We start from the raw sequence: 16,517 nt of genomic DNA on the forward strand, positions 1-16,517 counted from the left end.
AGACCCAAACCCAGACCCAGACCTAGTCCCAGGGCCAGACCCAAACCTAGTCCTAAACTCAGAACTAGACCCAAACCTGGACCCAGACCCAGACCCAAGCCTAGTCCTAGACCCAGAACTAGACCCAAACCCAGACCTAGTCCCGGACCCAGGACCAAACCCAGACCCAAATCCAAACCCAGACCCAAACCTAGTGCCATACCCAGAACTAGACACAGACCCAGACCCACACCCAGGCCCAAATCCAAACCCAGGCCCAAACCTAGACCCAGACCTCACCCCAAACCTGAACCTGAACCTGCCTGGCGTGGCAGTGGCAGGGGTGCCATGGTGGCACCCAAACACAGCCCTCGCACCATGCTCCCTGTCGAAAAGCAGCCCTGTCCCGGAGGCGCTGGCCGTGCTCTGATGGCCGCCAGCCTCCTGACATGGCGGCCTTCCGTGAGGCAGCGGGAGGGACCAGCGTCTGCAGCTTTGGGAAGCCACTTGCCCCTCATGCCCTGCCGCCATTTGCGGCAGCCACCTTGCCTCGTGGCTCCTACCCCAGCCAGCAGACGCCACATCCCCACATCCTGGCCCCTGCTTTCCACTAGAGCGAGTGAAGCAGCCGCCTTCCAGGAGGAAGCTGCCATCCTTCGTCCCCCCAACCAAATTTCCTCCCCGCCGGCATCTTTCGCAAGAGACCCTTGCCCAATTCCCCGCCGCATCCGGCGGGGAGAAATGCCCTTCCTGCTGCCATGCCGCCGGCCGCCGGGCTGCTCCCCGGTGGCTGCATTGACCCGCCGTCCAGGTCGACATCGAAATACGTCTATAAAGTGTCTCTCTTTTATTGGTGAAAAACACAAAACCATTCAACATACAAATAGGGGATAAAAGGGGGTCTGGTGGCGAGGGGTGTCCAGTGGCTGGGGAGGCCTCAGCCCCCCTGGAGCTGGTGGAGCGGGGCTGGGTCCCTCCTCATGGTGTCATTAGGACGCCTTGGGCTCGCCGTCCCGGTGGATGAAGACGGGCGCTGGGCTGTGCCGATCCGGCCGGCAGCCCCCGGGGCCTGCAGCGGCTGCCAGAGCCGCCTGATCCCCCGTCTGGCTCTGAGCTCCGGCTCCCAGGAGCTGGCAGAGATAAAGCATCGGGTGGCTGGTGGGGCAGGCTGAGGATTCACAGGACCTTTCTCCGGGTGCTCTCAGTACAGCGGTTCAGGATGAGGTCTTTGCTGGGACGGGGAGGAACAGCGGGTTGAGCCTTGGGCTTGTTCTCTCGCTCATTTTTCTCAACTGTGGGTAAAGCAGACGTGCAGATGGGTCAGAGCTCTCCACCACCCAATACCTTCACGTGAATGTTCAAAAGCTTCCTACGTAATGGCCACCAAACCTCCTGCCTCTCCTACTGTCTCAGCCACATGTGATGGTCTTCCTGGAGGCTGGGGTCATGGCATGAGCCCACCAGTTCCCTGCTGGGAGCTCTGCTCAGGTGGGAGCCCAGCTCTAGGTCTATGCAAGGAGCTGTTCACCCTTGGGAAGGTCATGGATCCTGCACGGGCATTACCAGATCTAAAGCATCTGCCTCAATAGCAGCCTCCTTCTTCATGCACCACCTCCTTCTAGGTGCTTTGCTGACAGCCACTGTACGTGATAATGACAATGGTAACAGAAGCACAGGTGAGGTTAGACGCACAGAGGAAAGCACAGGTCCTAAATGTGGGCTGACCTCCCACCAGGACCATATCCTGCTCCTTCTCTGTCAAACCTATAACCAGAGGTGAGAAACCTCATTGAAAAGAAACATCTCCTGGTACATGCTTTGCCCATAGGAGAAGGGTGGACAGGCAAGGTGTGACCTCCATGTGCTGTCCTACTCCAGCAATCAGCCTTGGAGGGCACGGGCCGTGCCTGCAGGACTTCAGCCCGTGTCCAGGGCAGAGGCCCTGCTGAGACTTACTGATGACATTGGCCTTGTTCTGGAAATTTTCCTTCATGTTCCTCTGGCTCTGGATGTACTTCTTGCTGTTCCTCCTGTAGGTGTCCTGGCTGATCTGCTTCCGGCTCTGCTTGTGGATGCTGTTCACATTTCGGATGGTGGATCTGCAGTAAGTCAGAAACAAAACCTGCAGTTTCCATGCTGGCAGCTCTCACGCCTCGCGCTCTCTCGCTGAGGATTTCCCTGGCCCTGCCTCTCATGGACCTGCTGCAGCCGGACCACACGCTTCCTCCTCTGCCTCACCCAGACCCCAATATTGGCTTTGTGGTTTTGCCCAGTGGAAGGAAGCGGGTGGATGCCAGCCCTCGAGGGCAGCCGTAGGGGAGACGTGATGCACAGCGTGTTAGGAGGCAGCTGGAGCGGTGCTTTGGAAGCAAATACTGAAGAGTGAAGCCTGAGCACAAGCTTGGAAAGTAACGATGGGGATGGTGAGGTAGATTGGGCGTAAGGCTGGAAGGACGAGATAGGCATGAGGTTTATCCAACAGAGTTCAAGAAAGCCTGGGAAGTGAGCTATAGCTCTTGGATGGATGGACATACAGCATCTATACTGGCTGCAACACTGAGATCCCTGGTGTGGTGTTTGGCACAGCTCCCCATCACCCAAGGATCAGTCCCTGGGCCAGGGGAACAGAGCGTGGCGTACGTGTCAGCGTGCACCTGGACGTGTGGTGTTGAACCCACAACAGAGCAACTACTGAGAGAAGTGAAAGCCTGAGCAGCCTGGGGCTGAGCGGCAGCATGCTGCCACGGGGGAATCCCCAGCATCGGGCATCGTCCCCAGGCAGGCAGATGGAGGCCACTGCTTTGTCTTCACTACCAGGTCATGAGCGAGGTGGCTCCTGACATCCATCCCATGGCATCGTCCTCCTGCTCTGCCCAAGGCAACGGCCCCTTGCTGTGCCCATCTGCCTTCAGCCTCTCCCGGCTTTGAGCACGTATCCATCTCAAAGCAAAGCTCTTGCCCACAATGACAGGTCACCACCTTTGCAACAGGGCTCAGCCTAGGGACAGCACTCACCACGGTGGGGCGAGTCACTGGCCTAGAAACAGGCCACCTCACCTGCCCCAAGGGTCTCAGCAGGCATCACTGTGCTCAGCTGGTGGATTGGGGCCATTTTACACTGTCTCGCACTCAATCTGTGCTCCAGCAGAGCTGGATTTTGAGAGATTTTACAGCAAGGCTGCCGTTTTTTCTTGTAGGGGCGAAAAGCTAGCAGCAAGCTCTGCCCTTCCTAGCAGTTTTCTTTGCATCGGAATTAATGAGTTATTATTGCTTTTTATCTTTTTAATCAAAATAAAATCCCTTCCATTAGCTCAAATCCTCCCATCAGATTAGGCCATTTGGCAGCTCTGATTAGTTAAATCTCTCCCCGCTTCTCAATGATTCAGTGGATGCACTTAGGAAATAAGAAAAAGGCCAATTTGAAAATTAAATGAGATTAGAAAAGAAACTTTGTGGAAGGACAAGGAGAAACACGCCTGGCTGGAGGACCTGCTGGAGCAAGGACCGTGAAGCCCTGCGTCAGAAGTGCTGGGGTGCCTCTCCGCCTGTGGAAGTCGGGGAGCACAGAGCTATTTTTCCTGCAGCCCTGAAGGATCTGCCTCCTGGTCTCTTTGACCTGCTCACATCTCTCCTGGGTGGTTCCTCATTGCCAGGGCAAGAAAGAGACACCACAAACCACTGTCTGGTTTCATTTCACCCCCCTCGAAGAAGACCTTTAGTCCTCCTCCCCCCCACCTGGGGCTTCTCCTACCTTCGTGGAGGAGCGCTCCGGTTCCTCAGCTCGCTCTTCACAGAGGTGTTCGCCTCCCCGGCTTTCTGCAGGTACATGGAGGGGTAATAACCCGTGGTTTCATCCTTCCTGCAGCGCAACACAAAGCAACATTGCTTGCAGTCTTGGCTCTGCGACCACCACCATTTAACAAATGTTAAACATTGCAGCTGGGGCTTCCTCTGCTGGGGGCTTCAGAAATACCCAAGGAGGAGGCAGAGGGGAAAAAAAAAATCAATTATTTTTGCCTCCAAGTGTTCTTGCATATTTTGATTTGCAAAACCTCAACTTTCCTCCCAGCCCTGGCCTGCCCTGTAAACTCGGGCTTTCCCAAGGGGAACTCCAGCTGCATTTGCACTCTGGAGAGTCACAGAGTGCGCATTCACAGCAGGCCATGACACGGCTGCAAACCCTGGGGATCCTCCTGCCCCAGCCTGTGCCCAGGCGAGGGGTCTGGGAGGATCTCCTGGTCTTTGCAGACGTGCTGGGCTAGAGGGGCAGACGGGCCGGGGGCCAGGGAGTGTTTCTTGAGCACATGGCAGGGTGTCTGGCAGGACACCCTGGGCAAACGCCAGCGAGGAGCCCCTGTCCCCAGCAGGATTGCTGGTGCTAGGTCAGCTATTTCTTCTCATGTTGCTTGCAGCGATGGGGGCTTCAACTGTTCCCCCATCTTGTGTACCTGTGGCTCTCCCTGAAAGTATGGCTTGAGTCCCAAAAGCAAGCCTTTCACCCCAAGGCGGCCATGGAGGGGCTGGAGCGTGGCCAGAGCAGGGCAGCGAGGCTGGGGCAGGGGCTGGAGCACAAGGCTGGGGAGGAGCGGCTGGGGGAGCTGGGGGGGCTCAGCCTGGAGAAGAGGAGGCTGAAGGGAGCCCTCATCGCTCTCTGCAACGGCCTGAAAGGAGGCTGGAGCCGGGGGGGTCGGTCTCTGCTCCCCAGGAACAAGCGCTGGGACGAGAGGGAACGGCCTCAAGTTGCACCAGGGCAGGTTTAGGTTGGGTATTAGGAAAAACTTCTTCACTGAAAGGGCAGTCAGGCCCTGGCCCAGGCTGCCCAGGGCAGGGGCTGAGTCCCCATCCCTGGAGGGATTTAAAAGCCGGGGAGATGTGGTGCTTTTGGGCAGGAGGCCAACTACCTCCTCCCGGGGAAAAAAAAAAAAAAAGTTGCAGAAACGACGAGCATCAGAAATGGCGGGGATGGAGAAAATCGGTAACGAAGTGAGGAGGAGGAGATGGAGCTGGATCGGTCTTGTCCTGAGGGGGAAACCAACAGAAGACTGTGCTGTGGCCCTTGACTCCAGAGCACGCAGCTGCGGACCGATCGAAGTGGAAGAACGATGTTGGCGCCTTGTGTGCCTCCTGGCACTGAGAGAATTCAGATCAGATCAGATGTGGTGCTTAGGGACATGGGTTAGTGGTGGACTTGGCAGTGCTGGGTTGGACTTGATGAGCTTAAAGGTCTTTTCCAACCCCAACGATTCTATGATTCTGTGATTCTAAGTAGGCAGCGGACAGAGCAATGGCTCACAGCTTTCAGGGTCTCACCAGCTCCTATTATCTCCCCTGGGGCTTTCGCTGGCGTTTGCCCAGGGTGTCCTGCCAGACACCCTGCCATGTGCTCAAGAAACACTCCCTGGCCCCCGGCCCGTCTGCCCCTCTAGCCCAGCACGTCTGCAAAGACCAGGAGATCCTCCCAGACCACTCGCCTGGGCACAGGCTGGGGCAGGAGGATCCCCAGGGTTTGCAGCCGTGTCATGGCCTGCTGTGAATGCGCACTCTGTGACTCTCCAGAGTGCAAATGCAGCTGGAGTTCCCCTTGGGAAAGCCCGAGTTTACAGGGCAGGCCAGGGCTGGGAGGAAAGTTGAGGTTTTGCAAATCAAAATATGCAAGAACACTTGGAGGCAAAAATAATTGATTTTTTTTTTCCCCTCTGCCTCCTTCTTGGGTATTTCTGAAGCCCCCAGCAGAGGAAGCCCCAGCTGCAATGTTTAACATTTGGCAAAACCACAGGCTACTAGAAGCAGCCCTGCAAAAGGAAGTGCTGGGCAGCGGCGCCAAACGGTCCGTGGCTTTCACAGCCCCGGTGCGGAGAACCTCTGGTTCATCCCTCCCCTCTGCCCAAATCCCGCTTGCCTGATTTGTTCATGGCATCTCTCACCTGATGACCCACCAGCCGTCGAGGAGCTTGTGGATGACTTCGATGGTATCACCCTCCTTGAGGGTCAGCTCGTCCTCCTCCATGGCTGTGTAGCTCTTCTGGACAACATACTGCTCACCTGCGCACAAAATTGGGACAGCGGTTTGTGTGCTACCATGCCCGGGATGGGGCTCCTCCTCTCCAGCTGCCAAGGAGAGGAGGCACCAGAGCATCTACCCTATGTTTTAGGCAAGACCCACAGTGCTTCAGGTCTCCAAGTTTGGATGCAGACTTTCCCCAGCCTTGTCGGTGCCTGTGGCTCATCCCAGCCCCTCCAGCCCCTCTCCAGGAGAAAGATGGTAAATGCAAGCAGTGGAAGTACACCCATCTCTGCTGAAGAGCATGTTTAGAATTCAGGTGATTAAATGAGGAAGAATGAAGTGTTGTGCTAATAGAGTCAGTTGCAGTGTTTTGAAAACCACAAAAACAAAGCCCGGAGAGCAATCAGCATGAGTCTGCAGGATCCTCCATCTGCTCCGTGCGATAAGGCCCCCCAGTCACGGTGGGGCAATGCGGAGGGCTGATAGGGACAGCGCAGAAGCCAAGCGCTAGGGAAAGCCTGCGCCTCGGTTCAGACGCTGCACCATGCTCCTTTGCTAACCCAGCAACTCAGCATGCACCCAGCTAGCTCAGGATGGCCACTGGATGAAGATGTGCATCTGTGATCAGCCAAAACAAGCATCTAATGCTGAGTTGCAGGTCATGGGAAGCTCCTGATGTTGAGAGTAAGGCACTGAACTATGAGATTTATCCCTCTTGGCAGCTTTTACAGCAACATCTCTGTGCCCAGTGGTCCTGCTGCGGCGTGGACTGCCTAACGGGGGCCTTGCAATGAACCATCCCCGCAGGCAGCAGCGGCAGGCTGTGCTCTGGTGCACACCCTGGTTACCCCGGCATTTTACCTGCATAGTTGGGCTCCTGCTCTTCAGACTCATCGGGACCGTCCATCGGCTCCAGATAGGCAGCTGGCACCCAGCCCCGTTTGTTCTTCAACTGGCAAAACCACCAGCCTGCAACAAAAGCAGCCGTGGGCGAGAGCAGAGGGTGTTGTGGGGGCATTGGCATCGGGTCTGTCCCCGGCTGGGGTGGGCGCAGGCATCCACGTGGCCCGGACGGAAGGGACGGTGCTGGGGCCAGTCTCTGTTTACATGGCGCAACCAGGGAGCGTGGCCAGTTCAGCCTTCCTCCTCCTGAGGAAACCTCACAGGCTGAGGCATGCGAGGAGGTTGCAGGGTTTTCTAGGATTGCCCCACACCCTCCCCGGCCAAACCCGACTGTCATGTGGCTCCATGGGAATGTGAAACATGTCCCAAGGGGGTGGGAAGTGCTGGCAGTGCTGCTGGTTGCGTTTGCCCTGAGCTTCTCCTCTCCATCAGGAGGCTCTCATACAACCGCCTACCCCTTAACCCATGCACCGGCGTAACCAGCTCCCAGGGCGTGCTGCGTTTGGGCACAAGATGCAAGGGCAGTCCCTGTCCCTGCTGAAATGGTGGCCAGGAGAGGGCTGGCCCTCGGGGGCTCTCCGGAGGGACGGACACATACCGCTCTCGCTCTTCTCCACGACGTCCACCATGTCCCCGGCTTTTAGAGCCATCTCGGATGTGGAGCTCTTCTCATAGTCAGCAATGGCTCGGTAGGTTTGCAGGACCATGGGGCCCGTGATGTCTGCTGGGGAGAAGTGAGACACATTTCCTCTCCCAGACCCCGGTGCAGGAATACCCTATTTCAGGCAGGCCAAAAGCAGCCCCAGGACAGCCCAAAGTGCTCTCCCAGCCTCTTCTGGTCCTACACCAGCTGGATCCCAGGAAAGGGACTCATTCCCCCCGAGGCTGTGGTTTCCTCCCAGCTGCAGCTCTGGCACAGAGACCATGCTGTCGGTCAGGGCACCTGCCATGGGATGGCTGCCCCTCTCCTGGCCAGGCTTTGCTGCCGCCGAGGCAGCCGCTTGCACCCCTCTGAGGCCTCTTACCGGTGGGATTTTTCTTGGCATCCTTTGGCAGGAGGAAGACCTCGGGCTTCTTGATCCTAGACGGGTCAGAGCAAAGGCAGTTCAATGCCGACCACCCCTCACCGCCGGCAGCGGTGCCCTCCCTGCGGGCTGCTGCCAGCGCCCGGGGCCGGGGACGCAGGATTTCCCAAAAAGTGGCAGGCGGCTGGACTCACTGGCTGTCCGTGACGGGGTTCGTGTCATCAGGACGGACCTTGAAGAAGTTGACCACATGCAGGCACCGGGAGATCTTGTGGGGCAGGTTGACCAGCGCGTAGCAGTACTCGGCCAGCGTGCCCTGCCTGTTCTGGGTTGAGCGCTGCCCGTCAAACCACTTCGGGGCTAGGGGAGAGGGGGAAAAGCAGACAGAGTGCCCTGTTTTTACAAATTTCCCAAGCAGGCTGCTCTGAATCATTAATTTTGCCCTGAAAAAGAGTGGATTTGGCCCCAGGGTGCTGCATGGCTGTGTGGTGCCCGTAAGGCAAAGCTCTGCCGGAGGGTGGCCTGGTCTCCTCCCTCGCCGCACTGGCCATGGCCGTGGCAGGCGCACGGGGGGCCACGCACGGTGCCGAAAGAGCTGGGGAGCAGCTGACGGCAGGGCCATGGCTGTTTTGCAGAAACGGGTTTTGCAGCCATGGGTTCCTTGTTTCGGCGGTGCGGCTGGGGAGGTGAGCGCGGCGCAGCGCCCAGCCCGGGTGCCGCGGGCAGCGTGGAGAGCGCTGTGCAGCCGGACTCGTCCCCTGCAGCCTGTGGACTCTTGCAGAGCTTGTGCAAGCCCAGAAAAGACCCTGTTTGACCCCATTTCAGTTACAGGATAACTCCCACATCCACGCACAGACTAAGCCCAGCTGCTGGGCCACAAATGCGGCGACTGCACCGGGGCACAAGGAGGGACTCAGGGGACCAGCCTGTGGCCAGAGGAGACATGCACGTCCCTCCGTCCCACTGGCCACGGCGCACGTCCTGCAGCAGCCACTCTTGACCCCTGGGCTCCAAAATGCCGCTGGCAGCCCCGACCCACAGCAGTGTTGAACCCCACGTCAGGGTGCGTGTATGTGGCCAGTGGCACCCCCCGCACCAGTCCTGCCTGACTTGTCCCCAGTGCTTTCAGTTCCCCAAACGGGACAAGGGCGCTCCAAACAGCCCTGGCACGGCGGCGGCAGCATGTAGGAAGGGTCCTGGCACGGCCGTCTTAGCCCAGCCCTGAGGGGAGCCCCCCCCAGACATGGCACCCGCGCTGCTGCGTGATGCAGGTTTATTCCTCCTCAAGAGATGTCAACCACAACCCGCAGCTATTTCTCATGCTCCTTCCTGCCTCCTTTAAAGCAGGAAATTAAATAAAAGGGGGAATTTTGCTGACCTGCACCGTGCTTGGGGACAAACCGTCAGCTCTTTGGATCAGGAGTTCATTCCCTGTCATTGCAGACATATTGCATTGCTTCTTCTTACAAAATATCTGTGTTGCCATAATGGCAGTAAAAACTGATCCCAGCGATGGTGTCACCGAAGGAGGGCTCAGCTCAGCTCAGCTCAGCTCAGCTCAGCTCAGGCTCCCCAAAGCCAGACCCTTTGCACCAGCCAGGGGTCACAGCCAATGCTCTGGGAAGCATGGGGAGAAAGGATGGGGTCTGCCGGACTGGTGACTGTTGGGCGAAACCACTGCTGCTGCTCAGACCTTTCTGTTTTGATTTCAAGCCTGGTGAGCAGGAACAGAAATTGCACCAAGCACCAGCGCGGGAGGCAGCCGGCAGAGCTCGGCCCGCCGGGGAATTTCCCAACCAGCCGCAATTTCTATTTCAGCCCCCAGCCCCGGCGCCTGCCTCTCACCTGGCAAGTGTGGGATGATTCGTTTCTCCACGTTGATGTCCCCGGATTCAATGGGGAACATCTCCTTCAGCGCTTTCTGTGGAGCAGAGCCAGGCGCGGCTGTAAGGATGGCGCTGGGGAACCCTCCGTGGCACCCGCGCCTCTGCCTGCGTCTTGCCCCCCTTCCCGGTGCTCGCCCCGCTGCCCGCTGGCACGTGCTGGCTGGACCCCGCGCCTCGACACCGCGAGAAACCTGCCAGGGGAGCACAGAGCCGGTGGCTCTCCACTTCAAGGGGCGAAGGAGGTAGAAGCACAGGGACCCAGGAGCCTCTTTTGAGCCAGGTTTGTTTTGGGGCAATTTCAGCTGGAATTCGCCCTCCTCTTTTTCCCCACCCCAAGCCCCGGTGCGCTGGGCCAGGGGGCTGGTGCCCGTCCCGGGATGACTCACGTGGAACTCGTATATCTCCGTAAATCGGCGGTAGACGAGCTTTTCGGAGAGGTCGTTCCACTTCACCAGGAACATGTAGACCTGAGGTGCAAAGCAGAGGCGCTGCAGCTCTGCAGGCGAGCGGGACCCCGCACCCCGCTGCGGCCGAAGCCCCCGGGGAGCCTCAGGGATATTTCCATTTCAGATAAACTGCGCATTTTTCTTCCACTACCCAAATGCAAGCAGCTCTGCCCTGGCAGAGAGCGAGCTGGGCACTAGAGAAGCTCGGCAGGGACGGAGAGGGGACAGAAACACGCAGACAGGTGGGAATTAGAAGGAAAAGCCCTTTCCAAGCCTGTGAATTAACCAACAGCTTGCAAAGGAGGTGCCTAAAATCTTGTGTCTACAGGATATTTTAGGTTCGGGCTGCCTCCAGCTCATGCCAGCCACCATGACCCCCCGAAAAAATGATGCTCTTAGGCCCTCGATCACATTTATCTGAAGAAATATGCTGGCCAGGCTTTTTACCCCAGCCAGCCCTCGCTGCTCAGCTTGCCGGAAGGTCGCTGCATACTCACATAGTGCTGGCTGGGGAAAAACCTTTTCTCGTAGCCCAGCAGCTCGATGTGCCGGATGAAGGCACCCTCCATGCTGCCCCCAGCCACGGTGTCCCGCTCCGGCCCCTGCTCCTGCCTCCCCCGGCGTCTCGGTGTCCTCTCCGCCCCTCTGCCTTCGCACAGCTCCGCTTCGCCGTTAAAGCCCCCGGGAAAGCGGAAGTCCCGCTGCAATCGTCCCCATAATTGTTTACGCGCTGTGGTTTGTATTGAGTCGGTGTTTCCCGTGGGGAGTCTCCAGCCCGGCCCCTCCAGTGGCACCAGGGCTGGGGAGGCGGCGGGCGGCAGGCAGACCTCGGGGATGCCCTGGAGGCACCTCTGAAATCAGAGGACAGTGAAGGTTCAGGGCCAGGCCGGCTGCCCCGAGAGCCAAGCAGCCCCTCTGACGGCTGACACCGGTCCACGATGGCACAGGGTGCTGCAGCGCCCGTTTCGCAGGGGGTTAAGGGCAGGCAAGTGCTTTGGCAATGGCAACCAGAGGAGTCTGTGCCCTCCCGAGCAGAGCTGAAGGGGCTGAATAAAGCACGTAACGCGCTCCCCGAGCCCAGGGACGGCAGCGCTGTCCTCTGTATGGCTGGGAGACCGTCCTGCACTCGGGGCTCCTGCCCTCGCGTCACAGTTTTCTTTCAGTCACCTGCAGCTTCCCCAAAATCTGCCACCGAAAGGCCCTGAGGACCTGAACCAGCTTCAGCGCCATGGCTCTGCTCACTGCCACACCTGGGCGCAGGGCTGCAGGGGAGCACCGGCCACGGGGGACGCCAGGCATGGGGAGACCCCAGGGTAGGCTGGAGATGGACCCCTGCCTCCCACTGGGAGAGCACGAGGGTCCCCAGCAAAGCCCCTCTGACATGGCGGCACACCAGCATCCTCCTCCTCCGCCCCCAGCTACGAGCAGAAAGGCCTGAAGGGACGCGAGGGCTGCGCGTATCAACCCTGCGCTGCTGGCAGGCCAAGGTGCACCCTCGATTACAATGGGTGCCAGCGCTGGGCTGTCCCCTGAGAGCACGCAGAGCTGGGACCTGCTCTCCACGGGATGCTCGGGAGGAGCCCGGCTCCAGCTAGCCACCCGGCCACGAGCCCGCAGCCCCATCCCTGACCCCCTCTGCCACATCCCCTCCGGGAGCCCGTGCTCGGGTGCAGCTGGTGTCCCCGGCAGGCCAACACCTCCCCATGAGCCCGGTCGTCAGGGCAAGCCCGGAGCCACGCTCAACCGGGAGCGGAGACGTCTTGGCCAGTGAGGCAGCACCGGTGTCCCCGTTCCCGGCAGGCAGCTGTCCCAAACCACCAGCAGAGCTAACACGGGCTCTCCCGACCATCAACAGCAAACCGTGGGGCAGGGACAGCCCCTCCGTGGGCTCAAACACCCTTATCAGCTGGAAAGACAAAAGCTTGCTCTGACTGCGTTAAAAAAAAAATCAAATACTAACCGTAGCTTTCCCCTGAATCTCAAGTATGGTGCTTTGCAGGTGTTGAGATCAGAAACGTGGTCGTTTAAATTTGGTTTCTTACTATTTTAACATTATGGGGACTTACTTGTATGCAAGGCAAAATTACAACCGGTAGTGCTAAAAACGATACCTCCAGGGCTGTTGGGATTCTGCTCGGTTAATAGCCAGATCACTGCTTCTTATGCAGAACCACCACAAAATTTGTCATGAAAGCTGATTTCATAATTACAATTGCTCGTACTAAATTTAAAACTGCTTTACAGACAGTGCATTACTGGAAACCACATAATTCACATGTTTCTTCCTGTTTCCTCGATCCTCATCTTGTGATGTGAGAAACAAAATGGAGCGTGTGGCTCTCGCTGCTGGCGATGGGCTAGCGCACCGCGAGATGCACCGCCTAACTCGGCATCGTACACTGCTTAGCGTTTCCACCAACTGTCCCATGGTCACTAGGCATCAAGAAACATAATTTTAGAAAATTCCTGAAGTTGTAATAACCCATCTGATAAACAAGCTGAGTTTATGGAGCTCACGAGCTGATTCATGTTTTGGGAAACAGGGCTGGCATCTGAATGCAGGACCTGATTTTGAGAGATGGAGAACTTCCACTGGCCTCGAGACGGAGAGTCGGTCGCGGTGCTCTGCAGCAATGCACCGCCGCTCTGGAGGGAGAACAGCAGATACGGGGCTTACGGTGAGGAATTTCAATCCAGGTTCCTGAAGACGATGCGCTGGAGGTTTAGTGTCTTAGGCGAATGGACTATCCCCTGTTCTGTAGTGCTCCACCCAAAACTAGTACCAAAACCTCCTAGAAATTAAAAGCTGAAGAAAGGAATGCTACCCTAATTTTGTTCAAAATGTAATTTTTGATTTTTTGGTAGTTTAAATTTAAGCTTAATTCAATCCAGAGCCAAGGGACACCTTGCTTATGTCACTGAGGGCACATTGCTGCGTGTGCACAGTACTACGTGCTCTAATAGCTGTTGCAAAATCACAAAAATGAAAGTCTGCCCTCTTCCTTAGCCGTCTGTCGCTGACAGGACACAGTTACGAGAGGAAACGAAGGAGAAAGGGTTCAAGTTTTGTATGTGGAAATCTTCAAATCCCAAGGGGAAAACACTGGCCAGCAGCGGCATGGCAGAGGTGCTGGGCCTCCCCCGACGCCTGGTGGCTACCGCTGAGACAGGCCGGGGCGCCGGACCCGGGGGACACCGGCCGCCACCACGGGCACCCGGGATCCTGCGCTACTCGGATCCAAAATTCCTGTTTAAGGGAAAGGAGCCAGCCCAAGGCACAGGCCGGACTTTTAAAGTTCAGTGAAACATGGGGGATAAATACTTGTCTGCTATTTCAGCACCACAAAAGCTTCTCTGCTGGAACAAAAAATATTCAGAGCTCTGGTAAGCTGTTGCAATTTTATTTATTTACTTGTTTATTAGTACAGCCAAGGGTTTTTAGGGCATTATCACTCAATACCCAACGAGTGACACACCTCATGTATTACTAGTTTGGAAATGAGTGAGATTTTCATACACGGTCAACATGTTAAAAGTCTGCTACCTGTTAGGACTATATATAGAGATAGATAATTTTTTAATATAAAATTGATATTTGGAAGGTATAAATATTGGTGCAATTATTTTGTCAGTCTAATTTCTCTCTACTGGATATAACTCAAAATGTCTAGGACGAAAAAGAGACTTCAGTGTCGAATGCTGATGCACCCATCAGCATTACTGGCAGCCCAGCAGCGGGACGGACACAACGCACACCACCACCCTAACTCCCAGCATCACGTAAGGACTCCAGTCCTTCCAGTAAAACCACAGCATCTGTTCTCGCTTCAATTTCTTTTTCAGCTCCTGCACGCAAAGTTGCAGGACGTCCACACTCTGCCGTTATCTACTTGACAAGGCAGTCGCCTGGAATTACTTCCTTTCACAGTTCTTTTGCTATGACGCCTCGCCCTCATTTTGAGTAAGCACTGATGACTCCATCAGCAATATCTACGCCTTCCTGGGCAGGCAGCTGTGCAAAAAATGCCTCCTAAAGATAGCTGCGAGTGAAGAAGGGATGGACCATCCTTCCGCTTTTTCAAAAGGGGAAGTTAAGAGCCAGCTGAAAACCCGGGGAAAGCTGCATTAACTCATTTCCCCATTCTAAACATTCCTAGCAGCAATCATGAAACTGGCCGTCGCCCTGATCACAACCTATTTATGGAGGTACGTGAACTGAGCATGTCTATTAAAGTAATCAGCAGTGACACATGTCAGTGGTTATAATTCGGGGCAGTACCCACATGGCTGAGAGTGAACAGGTAAGTAAAGTCAACGGGCTCGTTCCCATGGGAGTGAGCAGCGGCTCTTTGCGGAGGCGGGAAGGCAGCACTGCATCGGTCACCGCCGCTCCCATCTGGAGAGCGGCAAGGCACAACCGGGACGAGCGTTTTCAAAATGACTCGGCACGGAGCTAACCCTGCTCCTACTGACATCAACAGCCCAAGGTCCGAATATTTAAGTGGGAGCACCCAGATCTGCACGGAGCAATTGTGAAAACGCCAAGCACACGTCCTACAGCTCTCCCTTGCCTCCAGAACGACGGAGCGTGTGCTGCTCTGAATTCATCTGCTGAATTTCGGGTTGCTCCCAGGGAACAAGACACTGTACCCAACTGAATTTAAGGCTTCAAAATTTTCCTTGATAATGCAACAACCTCACCCACCCAGGGCTGGATTGCTGTCTGAAAGGCGTGACTGGCACTTACTTCCTTCGCTGGAATGAGTAACTGTGCTACAGCAAGTTCTACCTGCCTACAGAATTACTGCTAGAACTTGATTTGTTGTAAAATACGTAAACGTATACTGCATGGACATTCATGAAAACCATCAGAAAGGTCTTTATTTCTTATTCAGGGAATAAGGTTTACCATTTGTGCATAATGCAATCATCCCAAACTCATGCCAATAAAAGAGAAACCTTTACAATAATCTGCATCTTCTCTATAGAGATTATGATATAGCCAGAACTTTACATCTCTTATGGTTTGTGAAACGTAATAAAAAATGCATACATGAGTATTACATGATGTGGGGCGTAACCAGGACTATAGGGCACTTAACTTGTGACATAGTAGAACTTACAGCAGCTTGTACCATACGTTTCCATAACTAGTTCTAGATGAACGGAAGGGCATCCCCCACAGCCTTCAGGAGAAAAGCTCCCACACAGGTCCATGCGAGTTTTGCCTACGTTAGGCCTGCAAGACCAGACCCATCATATATAAACCATGTGATATTCTGATAAAACATGCACTTACTACTTTGAATTAATGGAGCAAACTATAACAGGGTTTAATTTAAATTGGTTCCTAATTCACACACTGAAATACTGACCATTTCACAGTCCATCTCATTAATGCGTACTAACGGTCAAGTGAACCAGTTTGTCTTTTATTTATGAAAAACGTATGAATTGTGATAGATATAATAGGAAAAAGGAGTTCAAATATACAGATACTATTGTCCAATCAGCCATTAAAGGAGTAAGAACCAAAAACTAATGATTTTTTTTTCCAAAGTAAAACTAACAAAACTGAACTACTTGCAGGAATTTTTCTTCGTTACAAAAGCTGAGATGCATTCAGATACGGTGAAATTCAGCTTTATTGGGAAATGTAGACAGCCTCTGTTAAGTCCCTGTTGATTTTAACCCCTGTCATCTCCCCAGCATTGCTGCATCAAATTTAGTCCTTATAATATATTCCGAAGTAAAACCAGCCATTCCAAATCTACAGTCATTCTTTGCTTTAAGTCAATTCACAGAACTGCTGAAAAAGTAGACATTTCTATCTAAAAGTACAAAAAGGGTTTGTATAGAAGGTACTTCTCTTATACAGTTATATTACACAGCTCAAGACAGTCCCGGCAGGCTCTTCTCAGAACTGGATGCTTCCGACTAGATAAGAAAAATTAGAAAAGTGAGTTAGTTTCACTGCAGCTCTGTATCCTGTTACAAATACGAGTAGTTTGCATTGCCTCTTCAAGTTCTTCAGGCCTAGACTCAGAAAGCATGCAGAAGATGAATATTGCTCTCAATAAATATGAGATTGAATATGTGCTTGAGTGGTCTCTGTAAGAATTTAGATCAAATATATCTTTACTATAAATTCAGTGGATGGTCTAAAGCATCCAAAAATCCGAACCACTGCAGCACCAAATTGTGCAGCCATTGCTCAGACAAAATTTCCGTGACCTTTAATGGACAAATAAGATGGCTCGCTATACCTCCACCG

General features: G+C 54.8%; 2 protein-coding genes across 18 annotated transcripts in view; both read right to left on the minus strand.

The window, feature by feature from the left end:
* Positions 1-809: 809 nt before the first annotated feature.
* NCF1 (neutrophil cytosolic factor 1) lies at positions 810-11,209 on the minus strand. Of its 4 annotated transcripts, none has more exons than XM_082328690.1 (11): positions 10,741-11,203; positions 10,184-10,264; positions 9,757-9,832; positions 8,106-8,271; positions 7,912-7,967; positions 7,485-7,607; positions 6,845-6,952; positions 5,904-6,021; positions 3,731-3,838; positions 1,936-2,078; positions 810-1,271 (listed from the first exon to the last, which is right to left on the minus strand). In XM_082328690.1, exons 1-11 carry the CDS (start codon positions 10,810-10,812, stop codon positions 1,156-1,158), a joined length of 1,167 nt encoding a protein of 388 aa, XP_082184816.1. In that variant the 5' UTR covers positions 10,813-11,203; the 3' UTR covers positions 810-1,155. The 4 variants fall into 4 exon arrangements, with proteins under 4 accessions (XP_082184816.1, XP_082184815.1, XP_082184814.1 ...); XM_082328689.1 differs by having other exon boundaries at positions 7,485-7,610; XM_082328688.1 differs by lacking the exon at positions 810-1,271 and adding an exon at positions 1,280-1,743 and having other exon boundaries at positions 10,741-11,209.
* A 2,491-nt stretch (positions 11,210-13,700) lies between these two features.
* Positions 13,701-16,517, minus strand: part of GTF2I (general transcription factor IIi) — an 81,121-nt gene continuing 78,304 nt past the window's right edge. For all 14 annotated transcript variants that reach the window (XM_082328411.1, XM_082328421.1, XM_082328412.1 and 11 more), the window contains one exon: positions 13,701-16,180. The gene's annotated coding sequence lies outside the window, so the exon portion shown is untranslated. The remainder of the gene's footprint in view (positions 16,181-16,517) is intronic.

Source organism: Platalea leucorodia, assembly GCF_965183815.1.
Source record: "Platalea leucorodia genome assembly, chromosome: 16".
Taxonomy (NCBI): Eukaryota; Metazoa; Chordata; class Aves; order Pelecaniformes; family Threskiornithidae; genus Platalea; species Platalea leucorodia.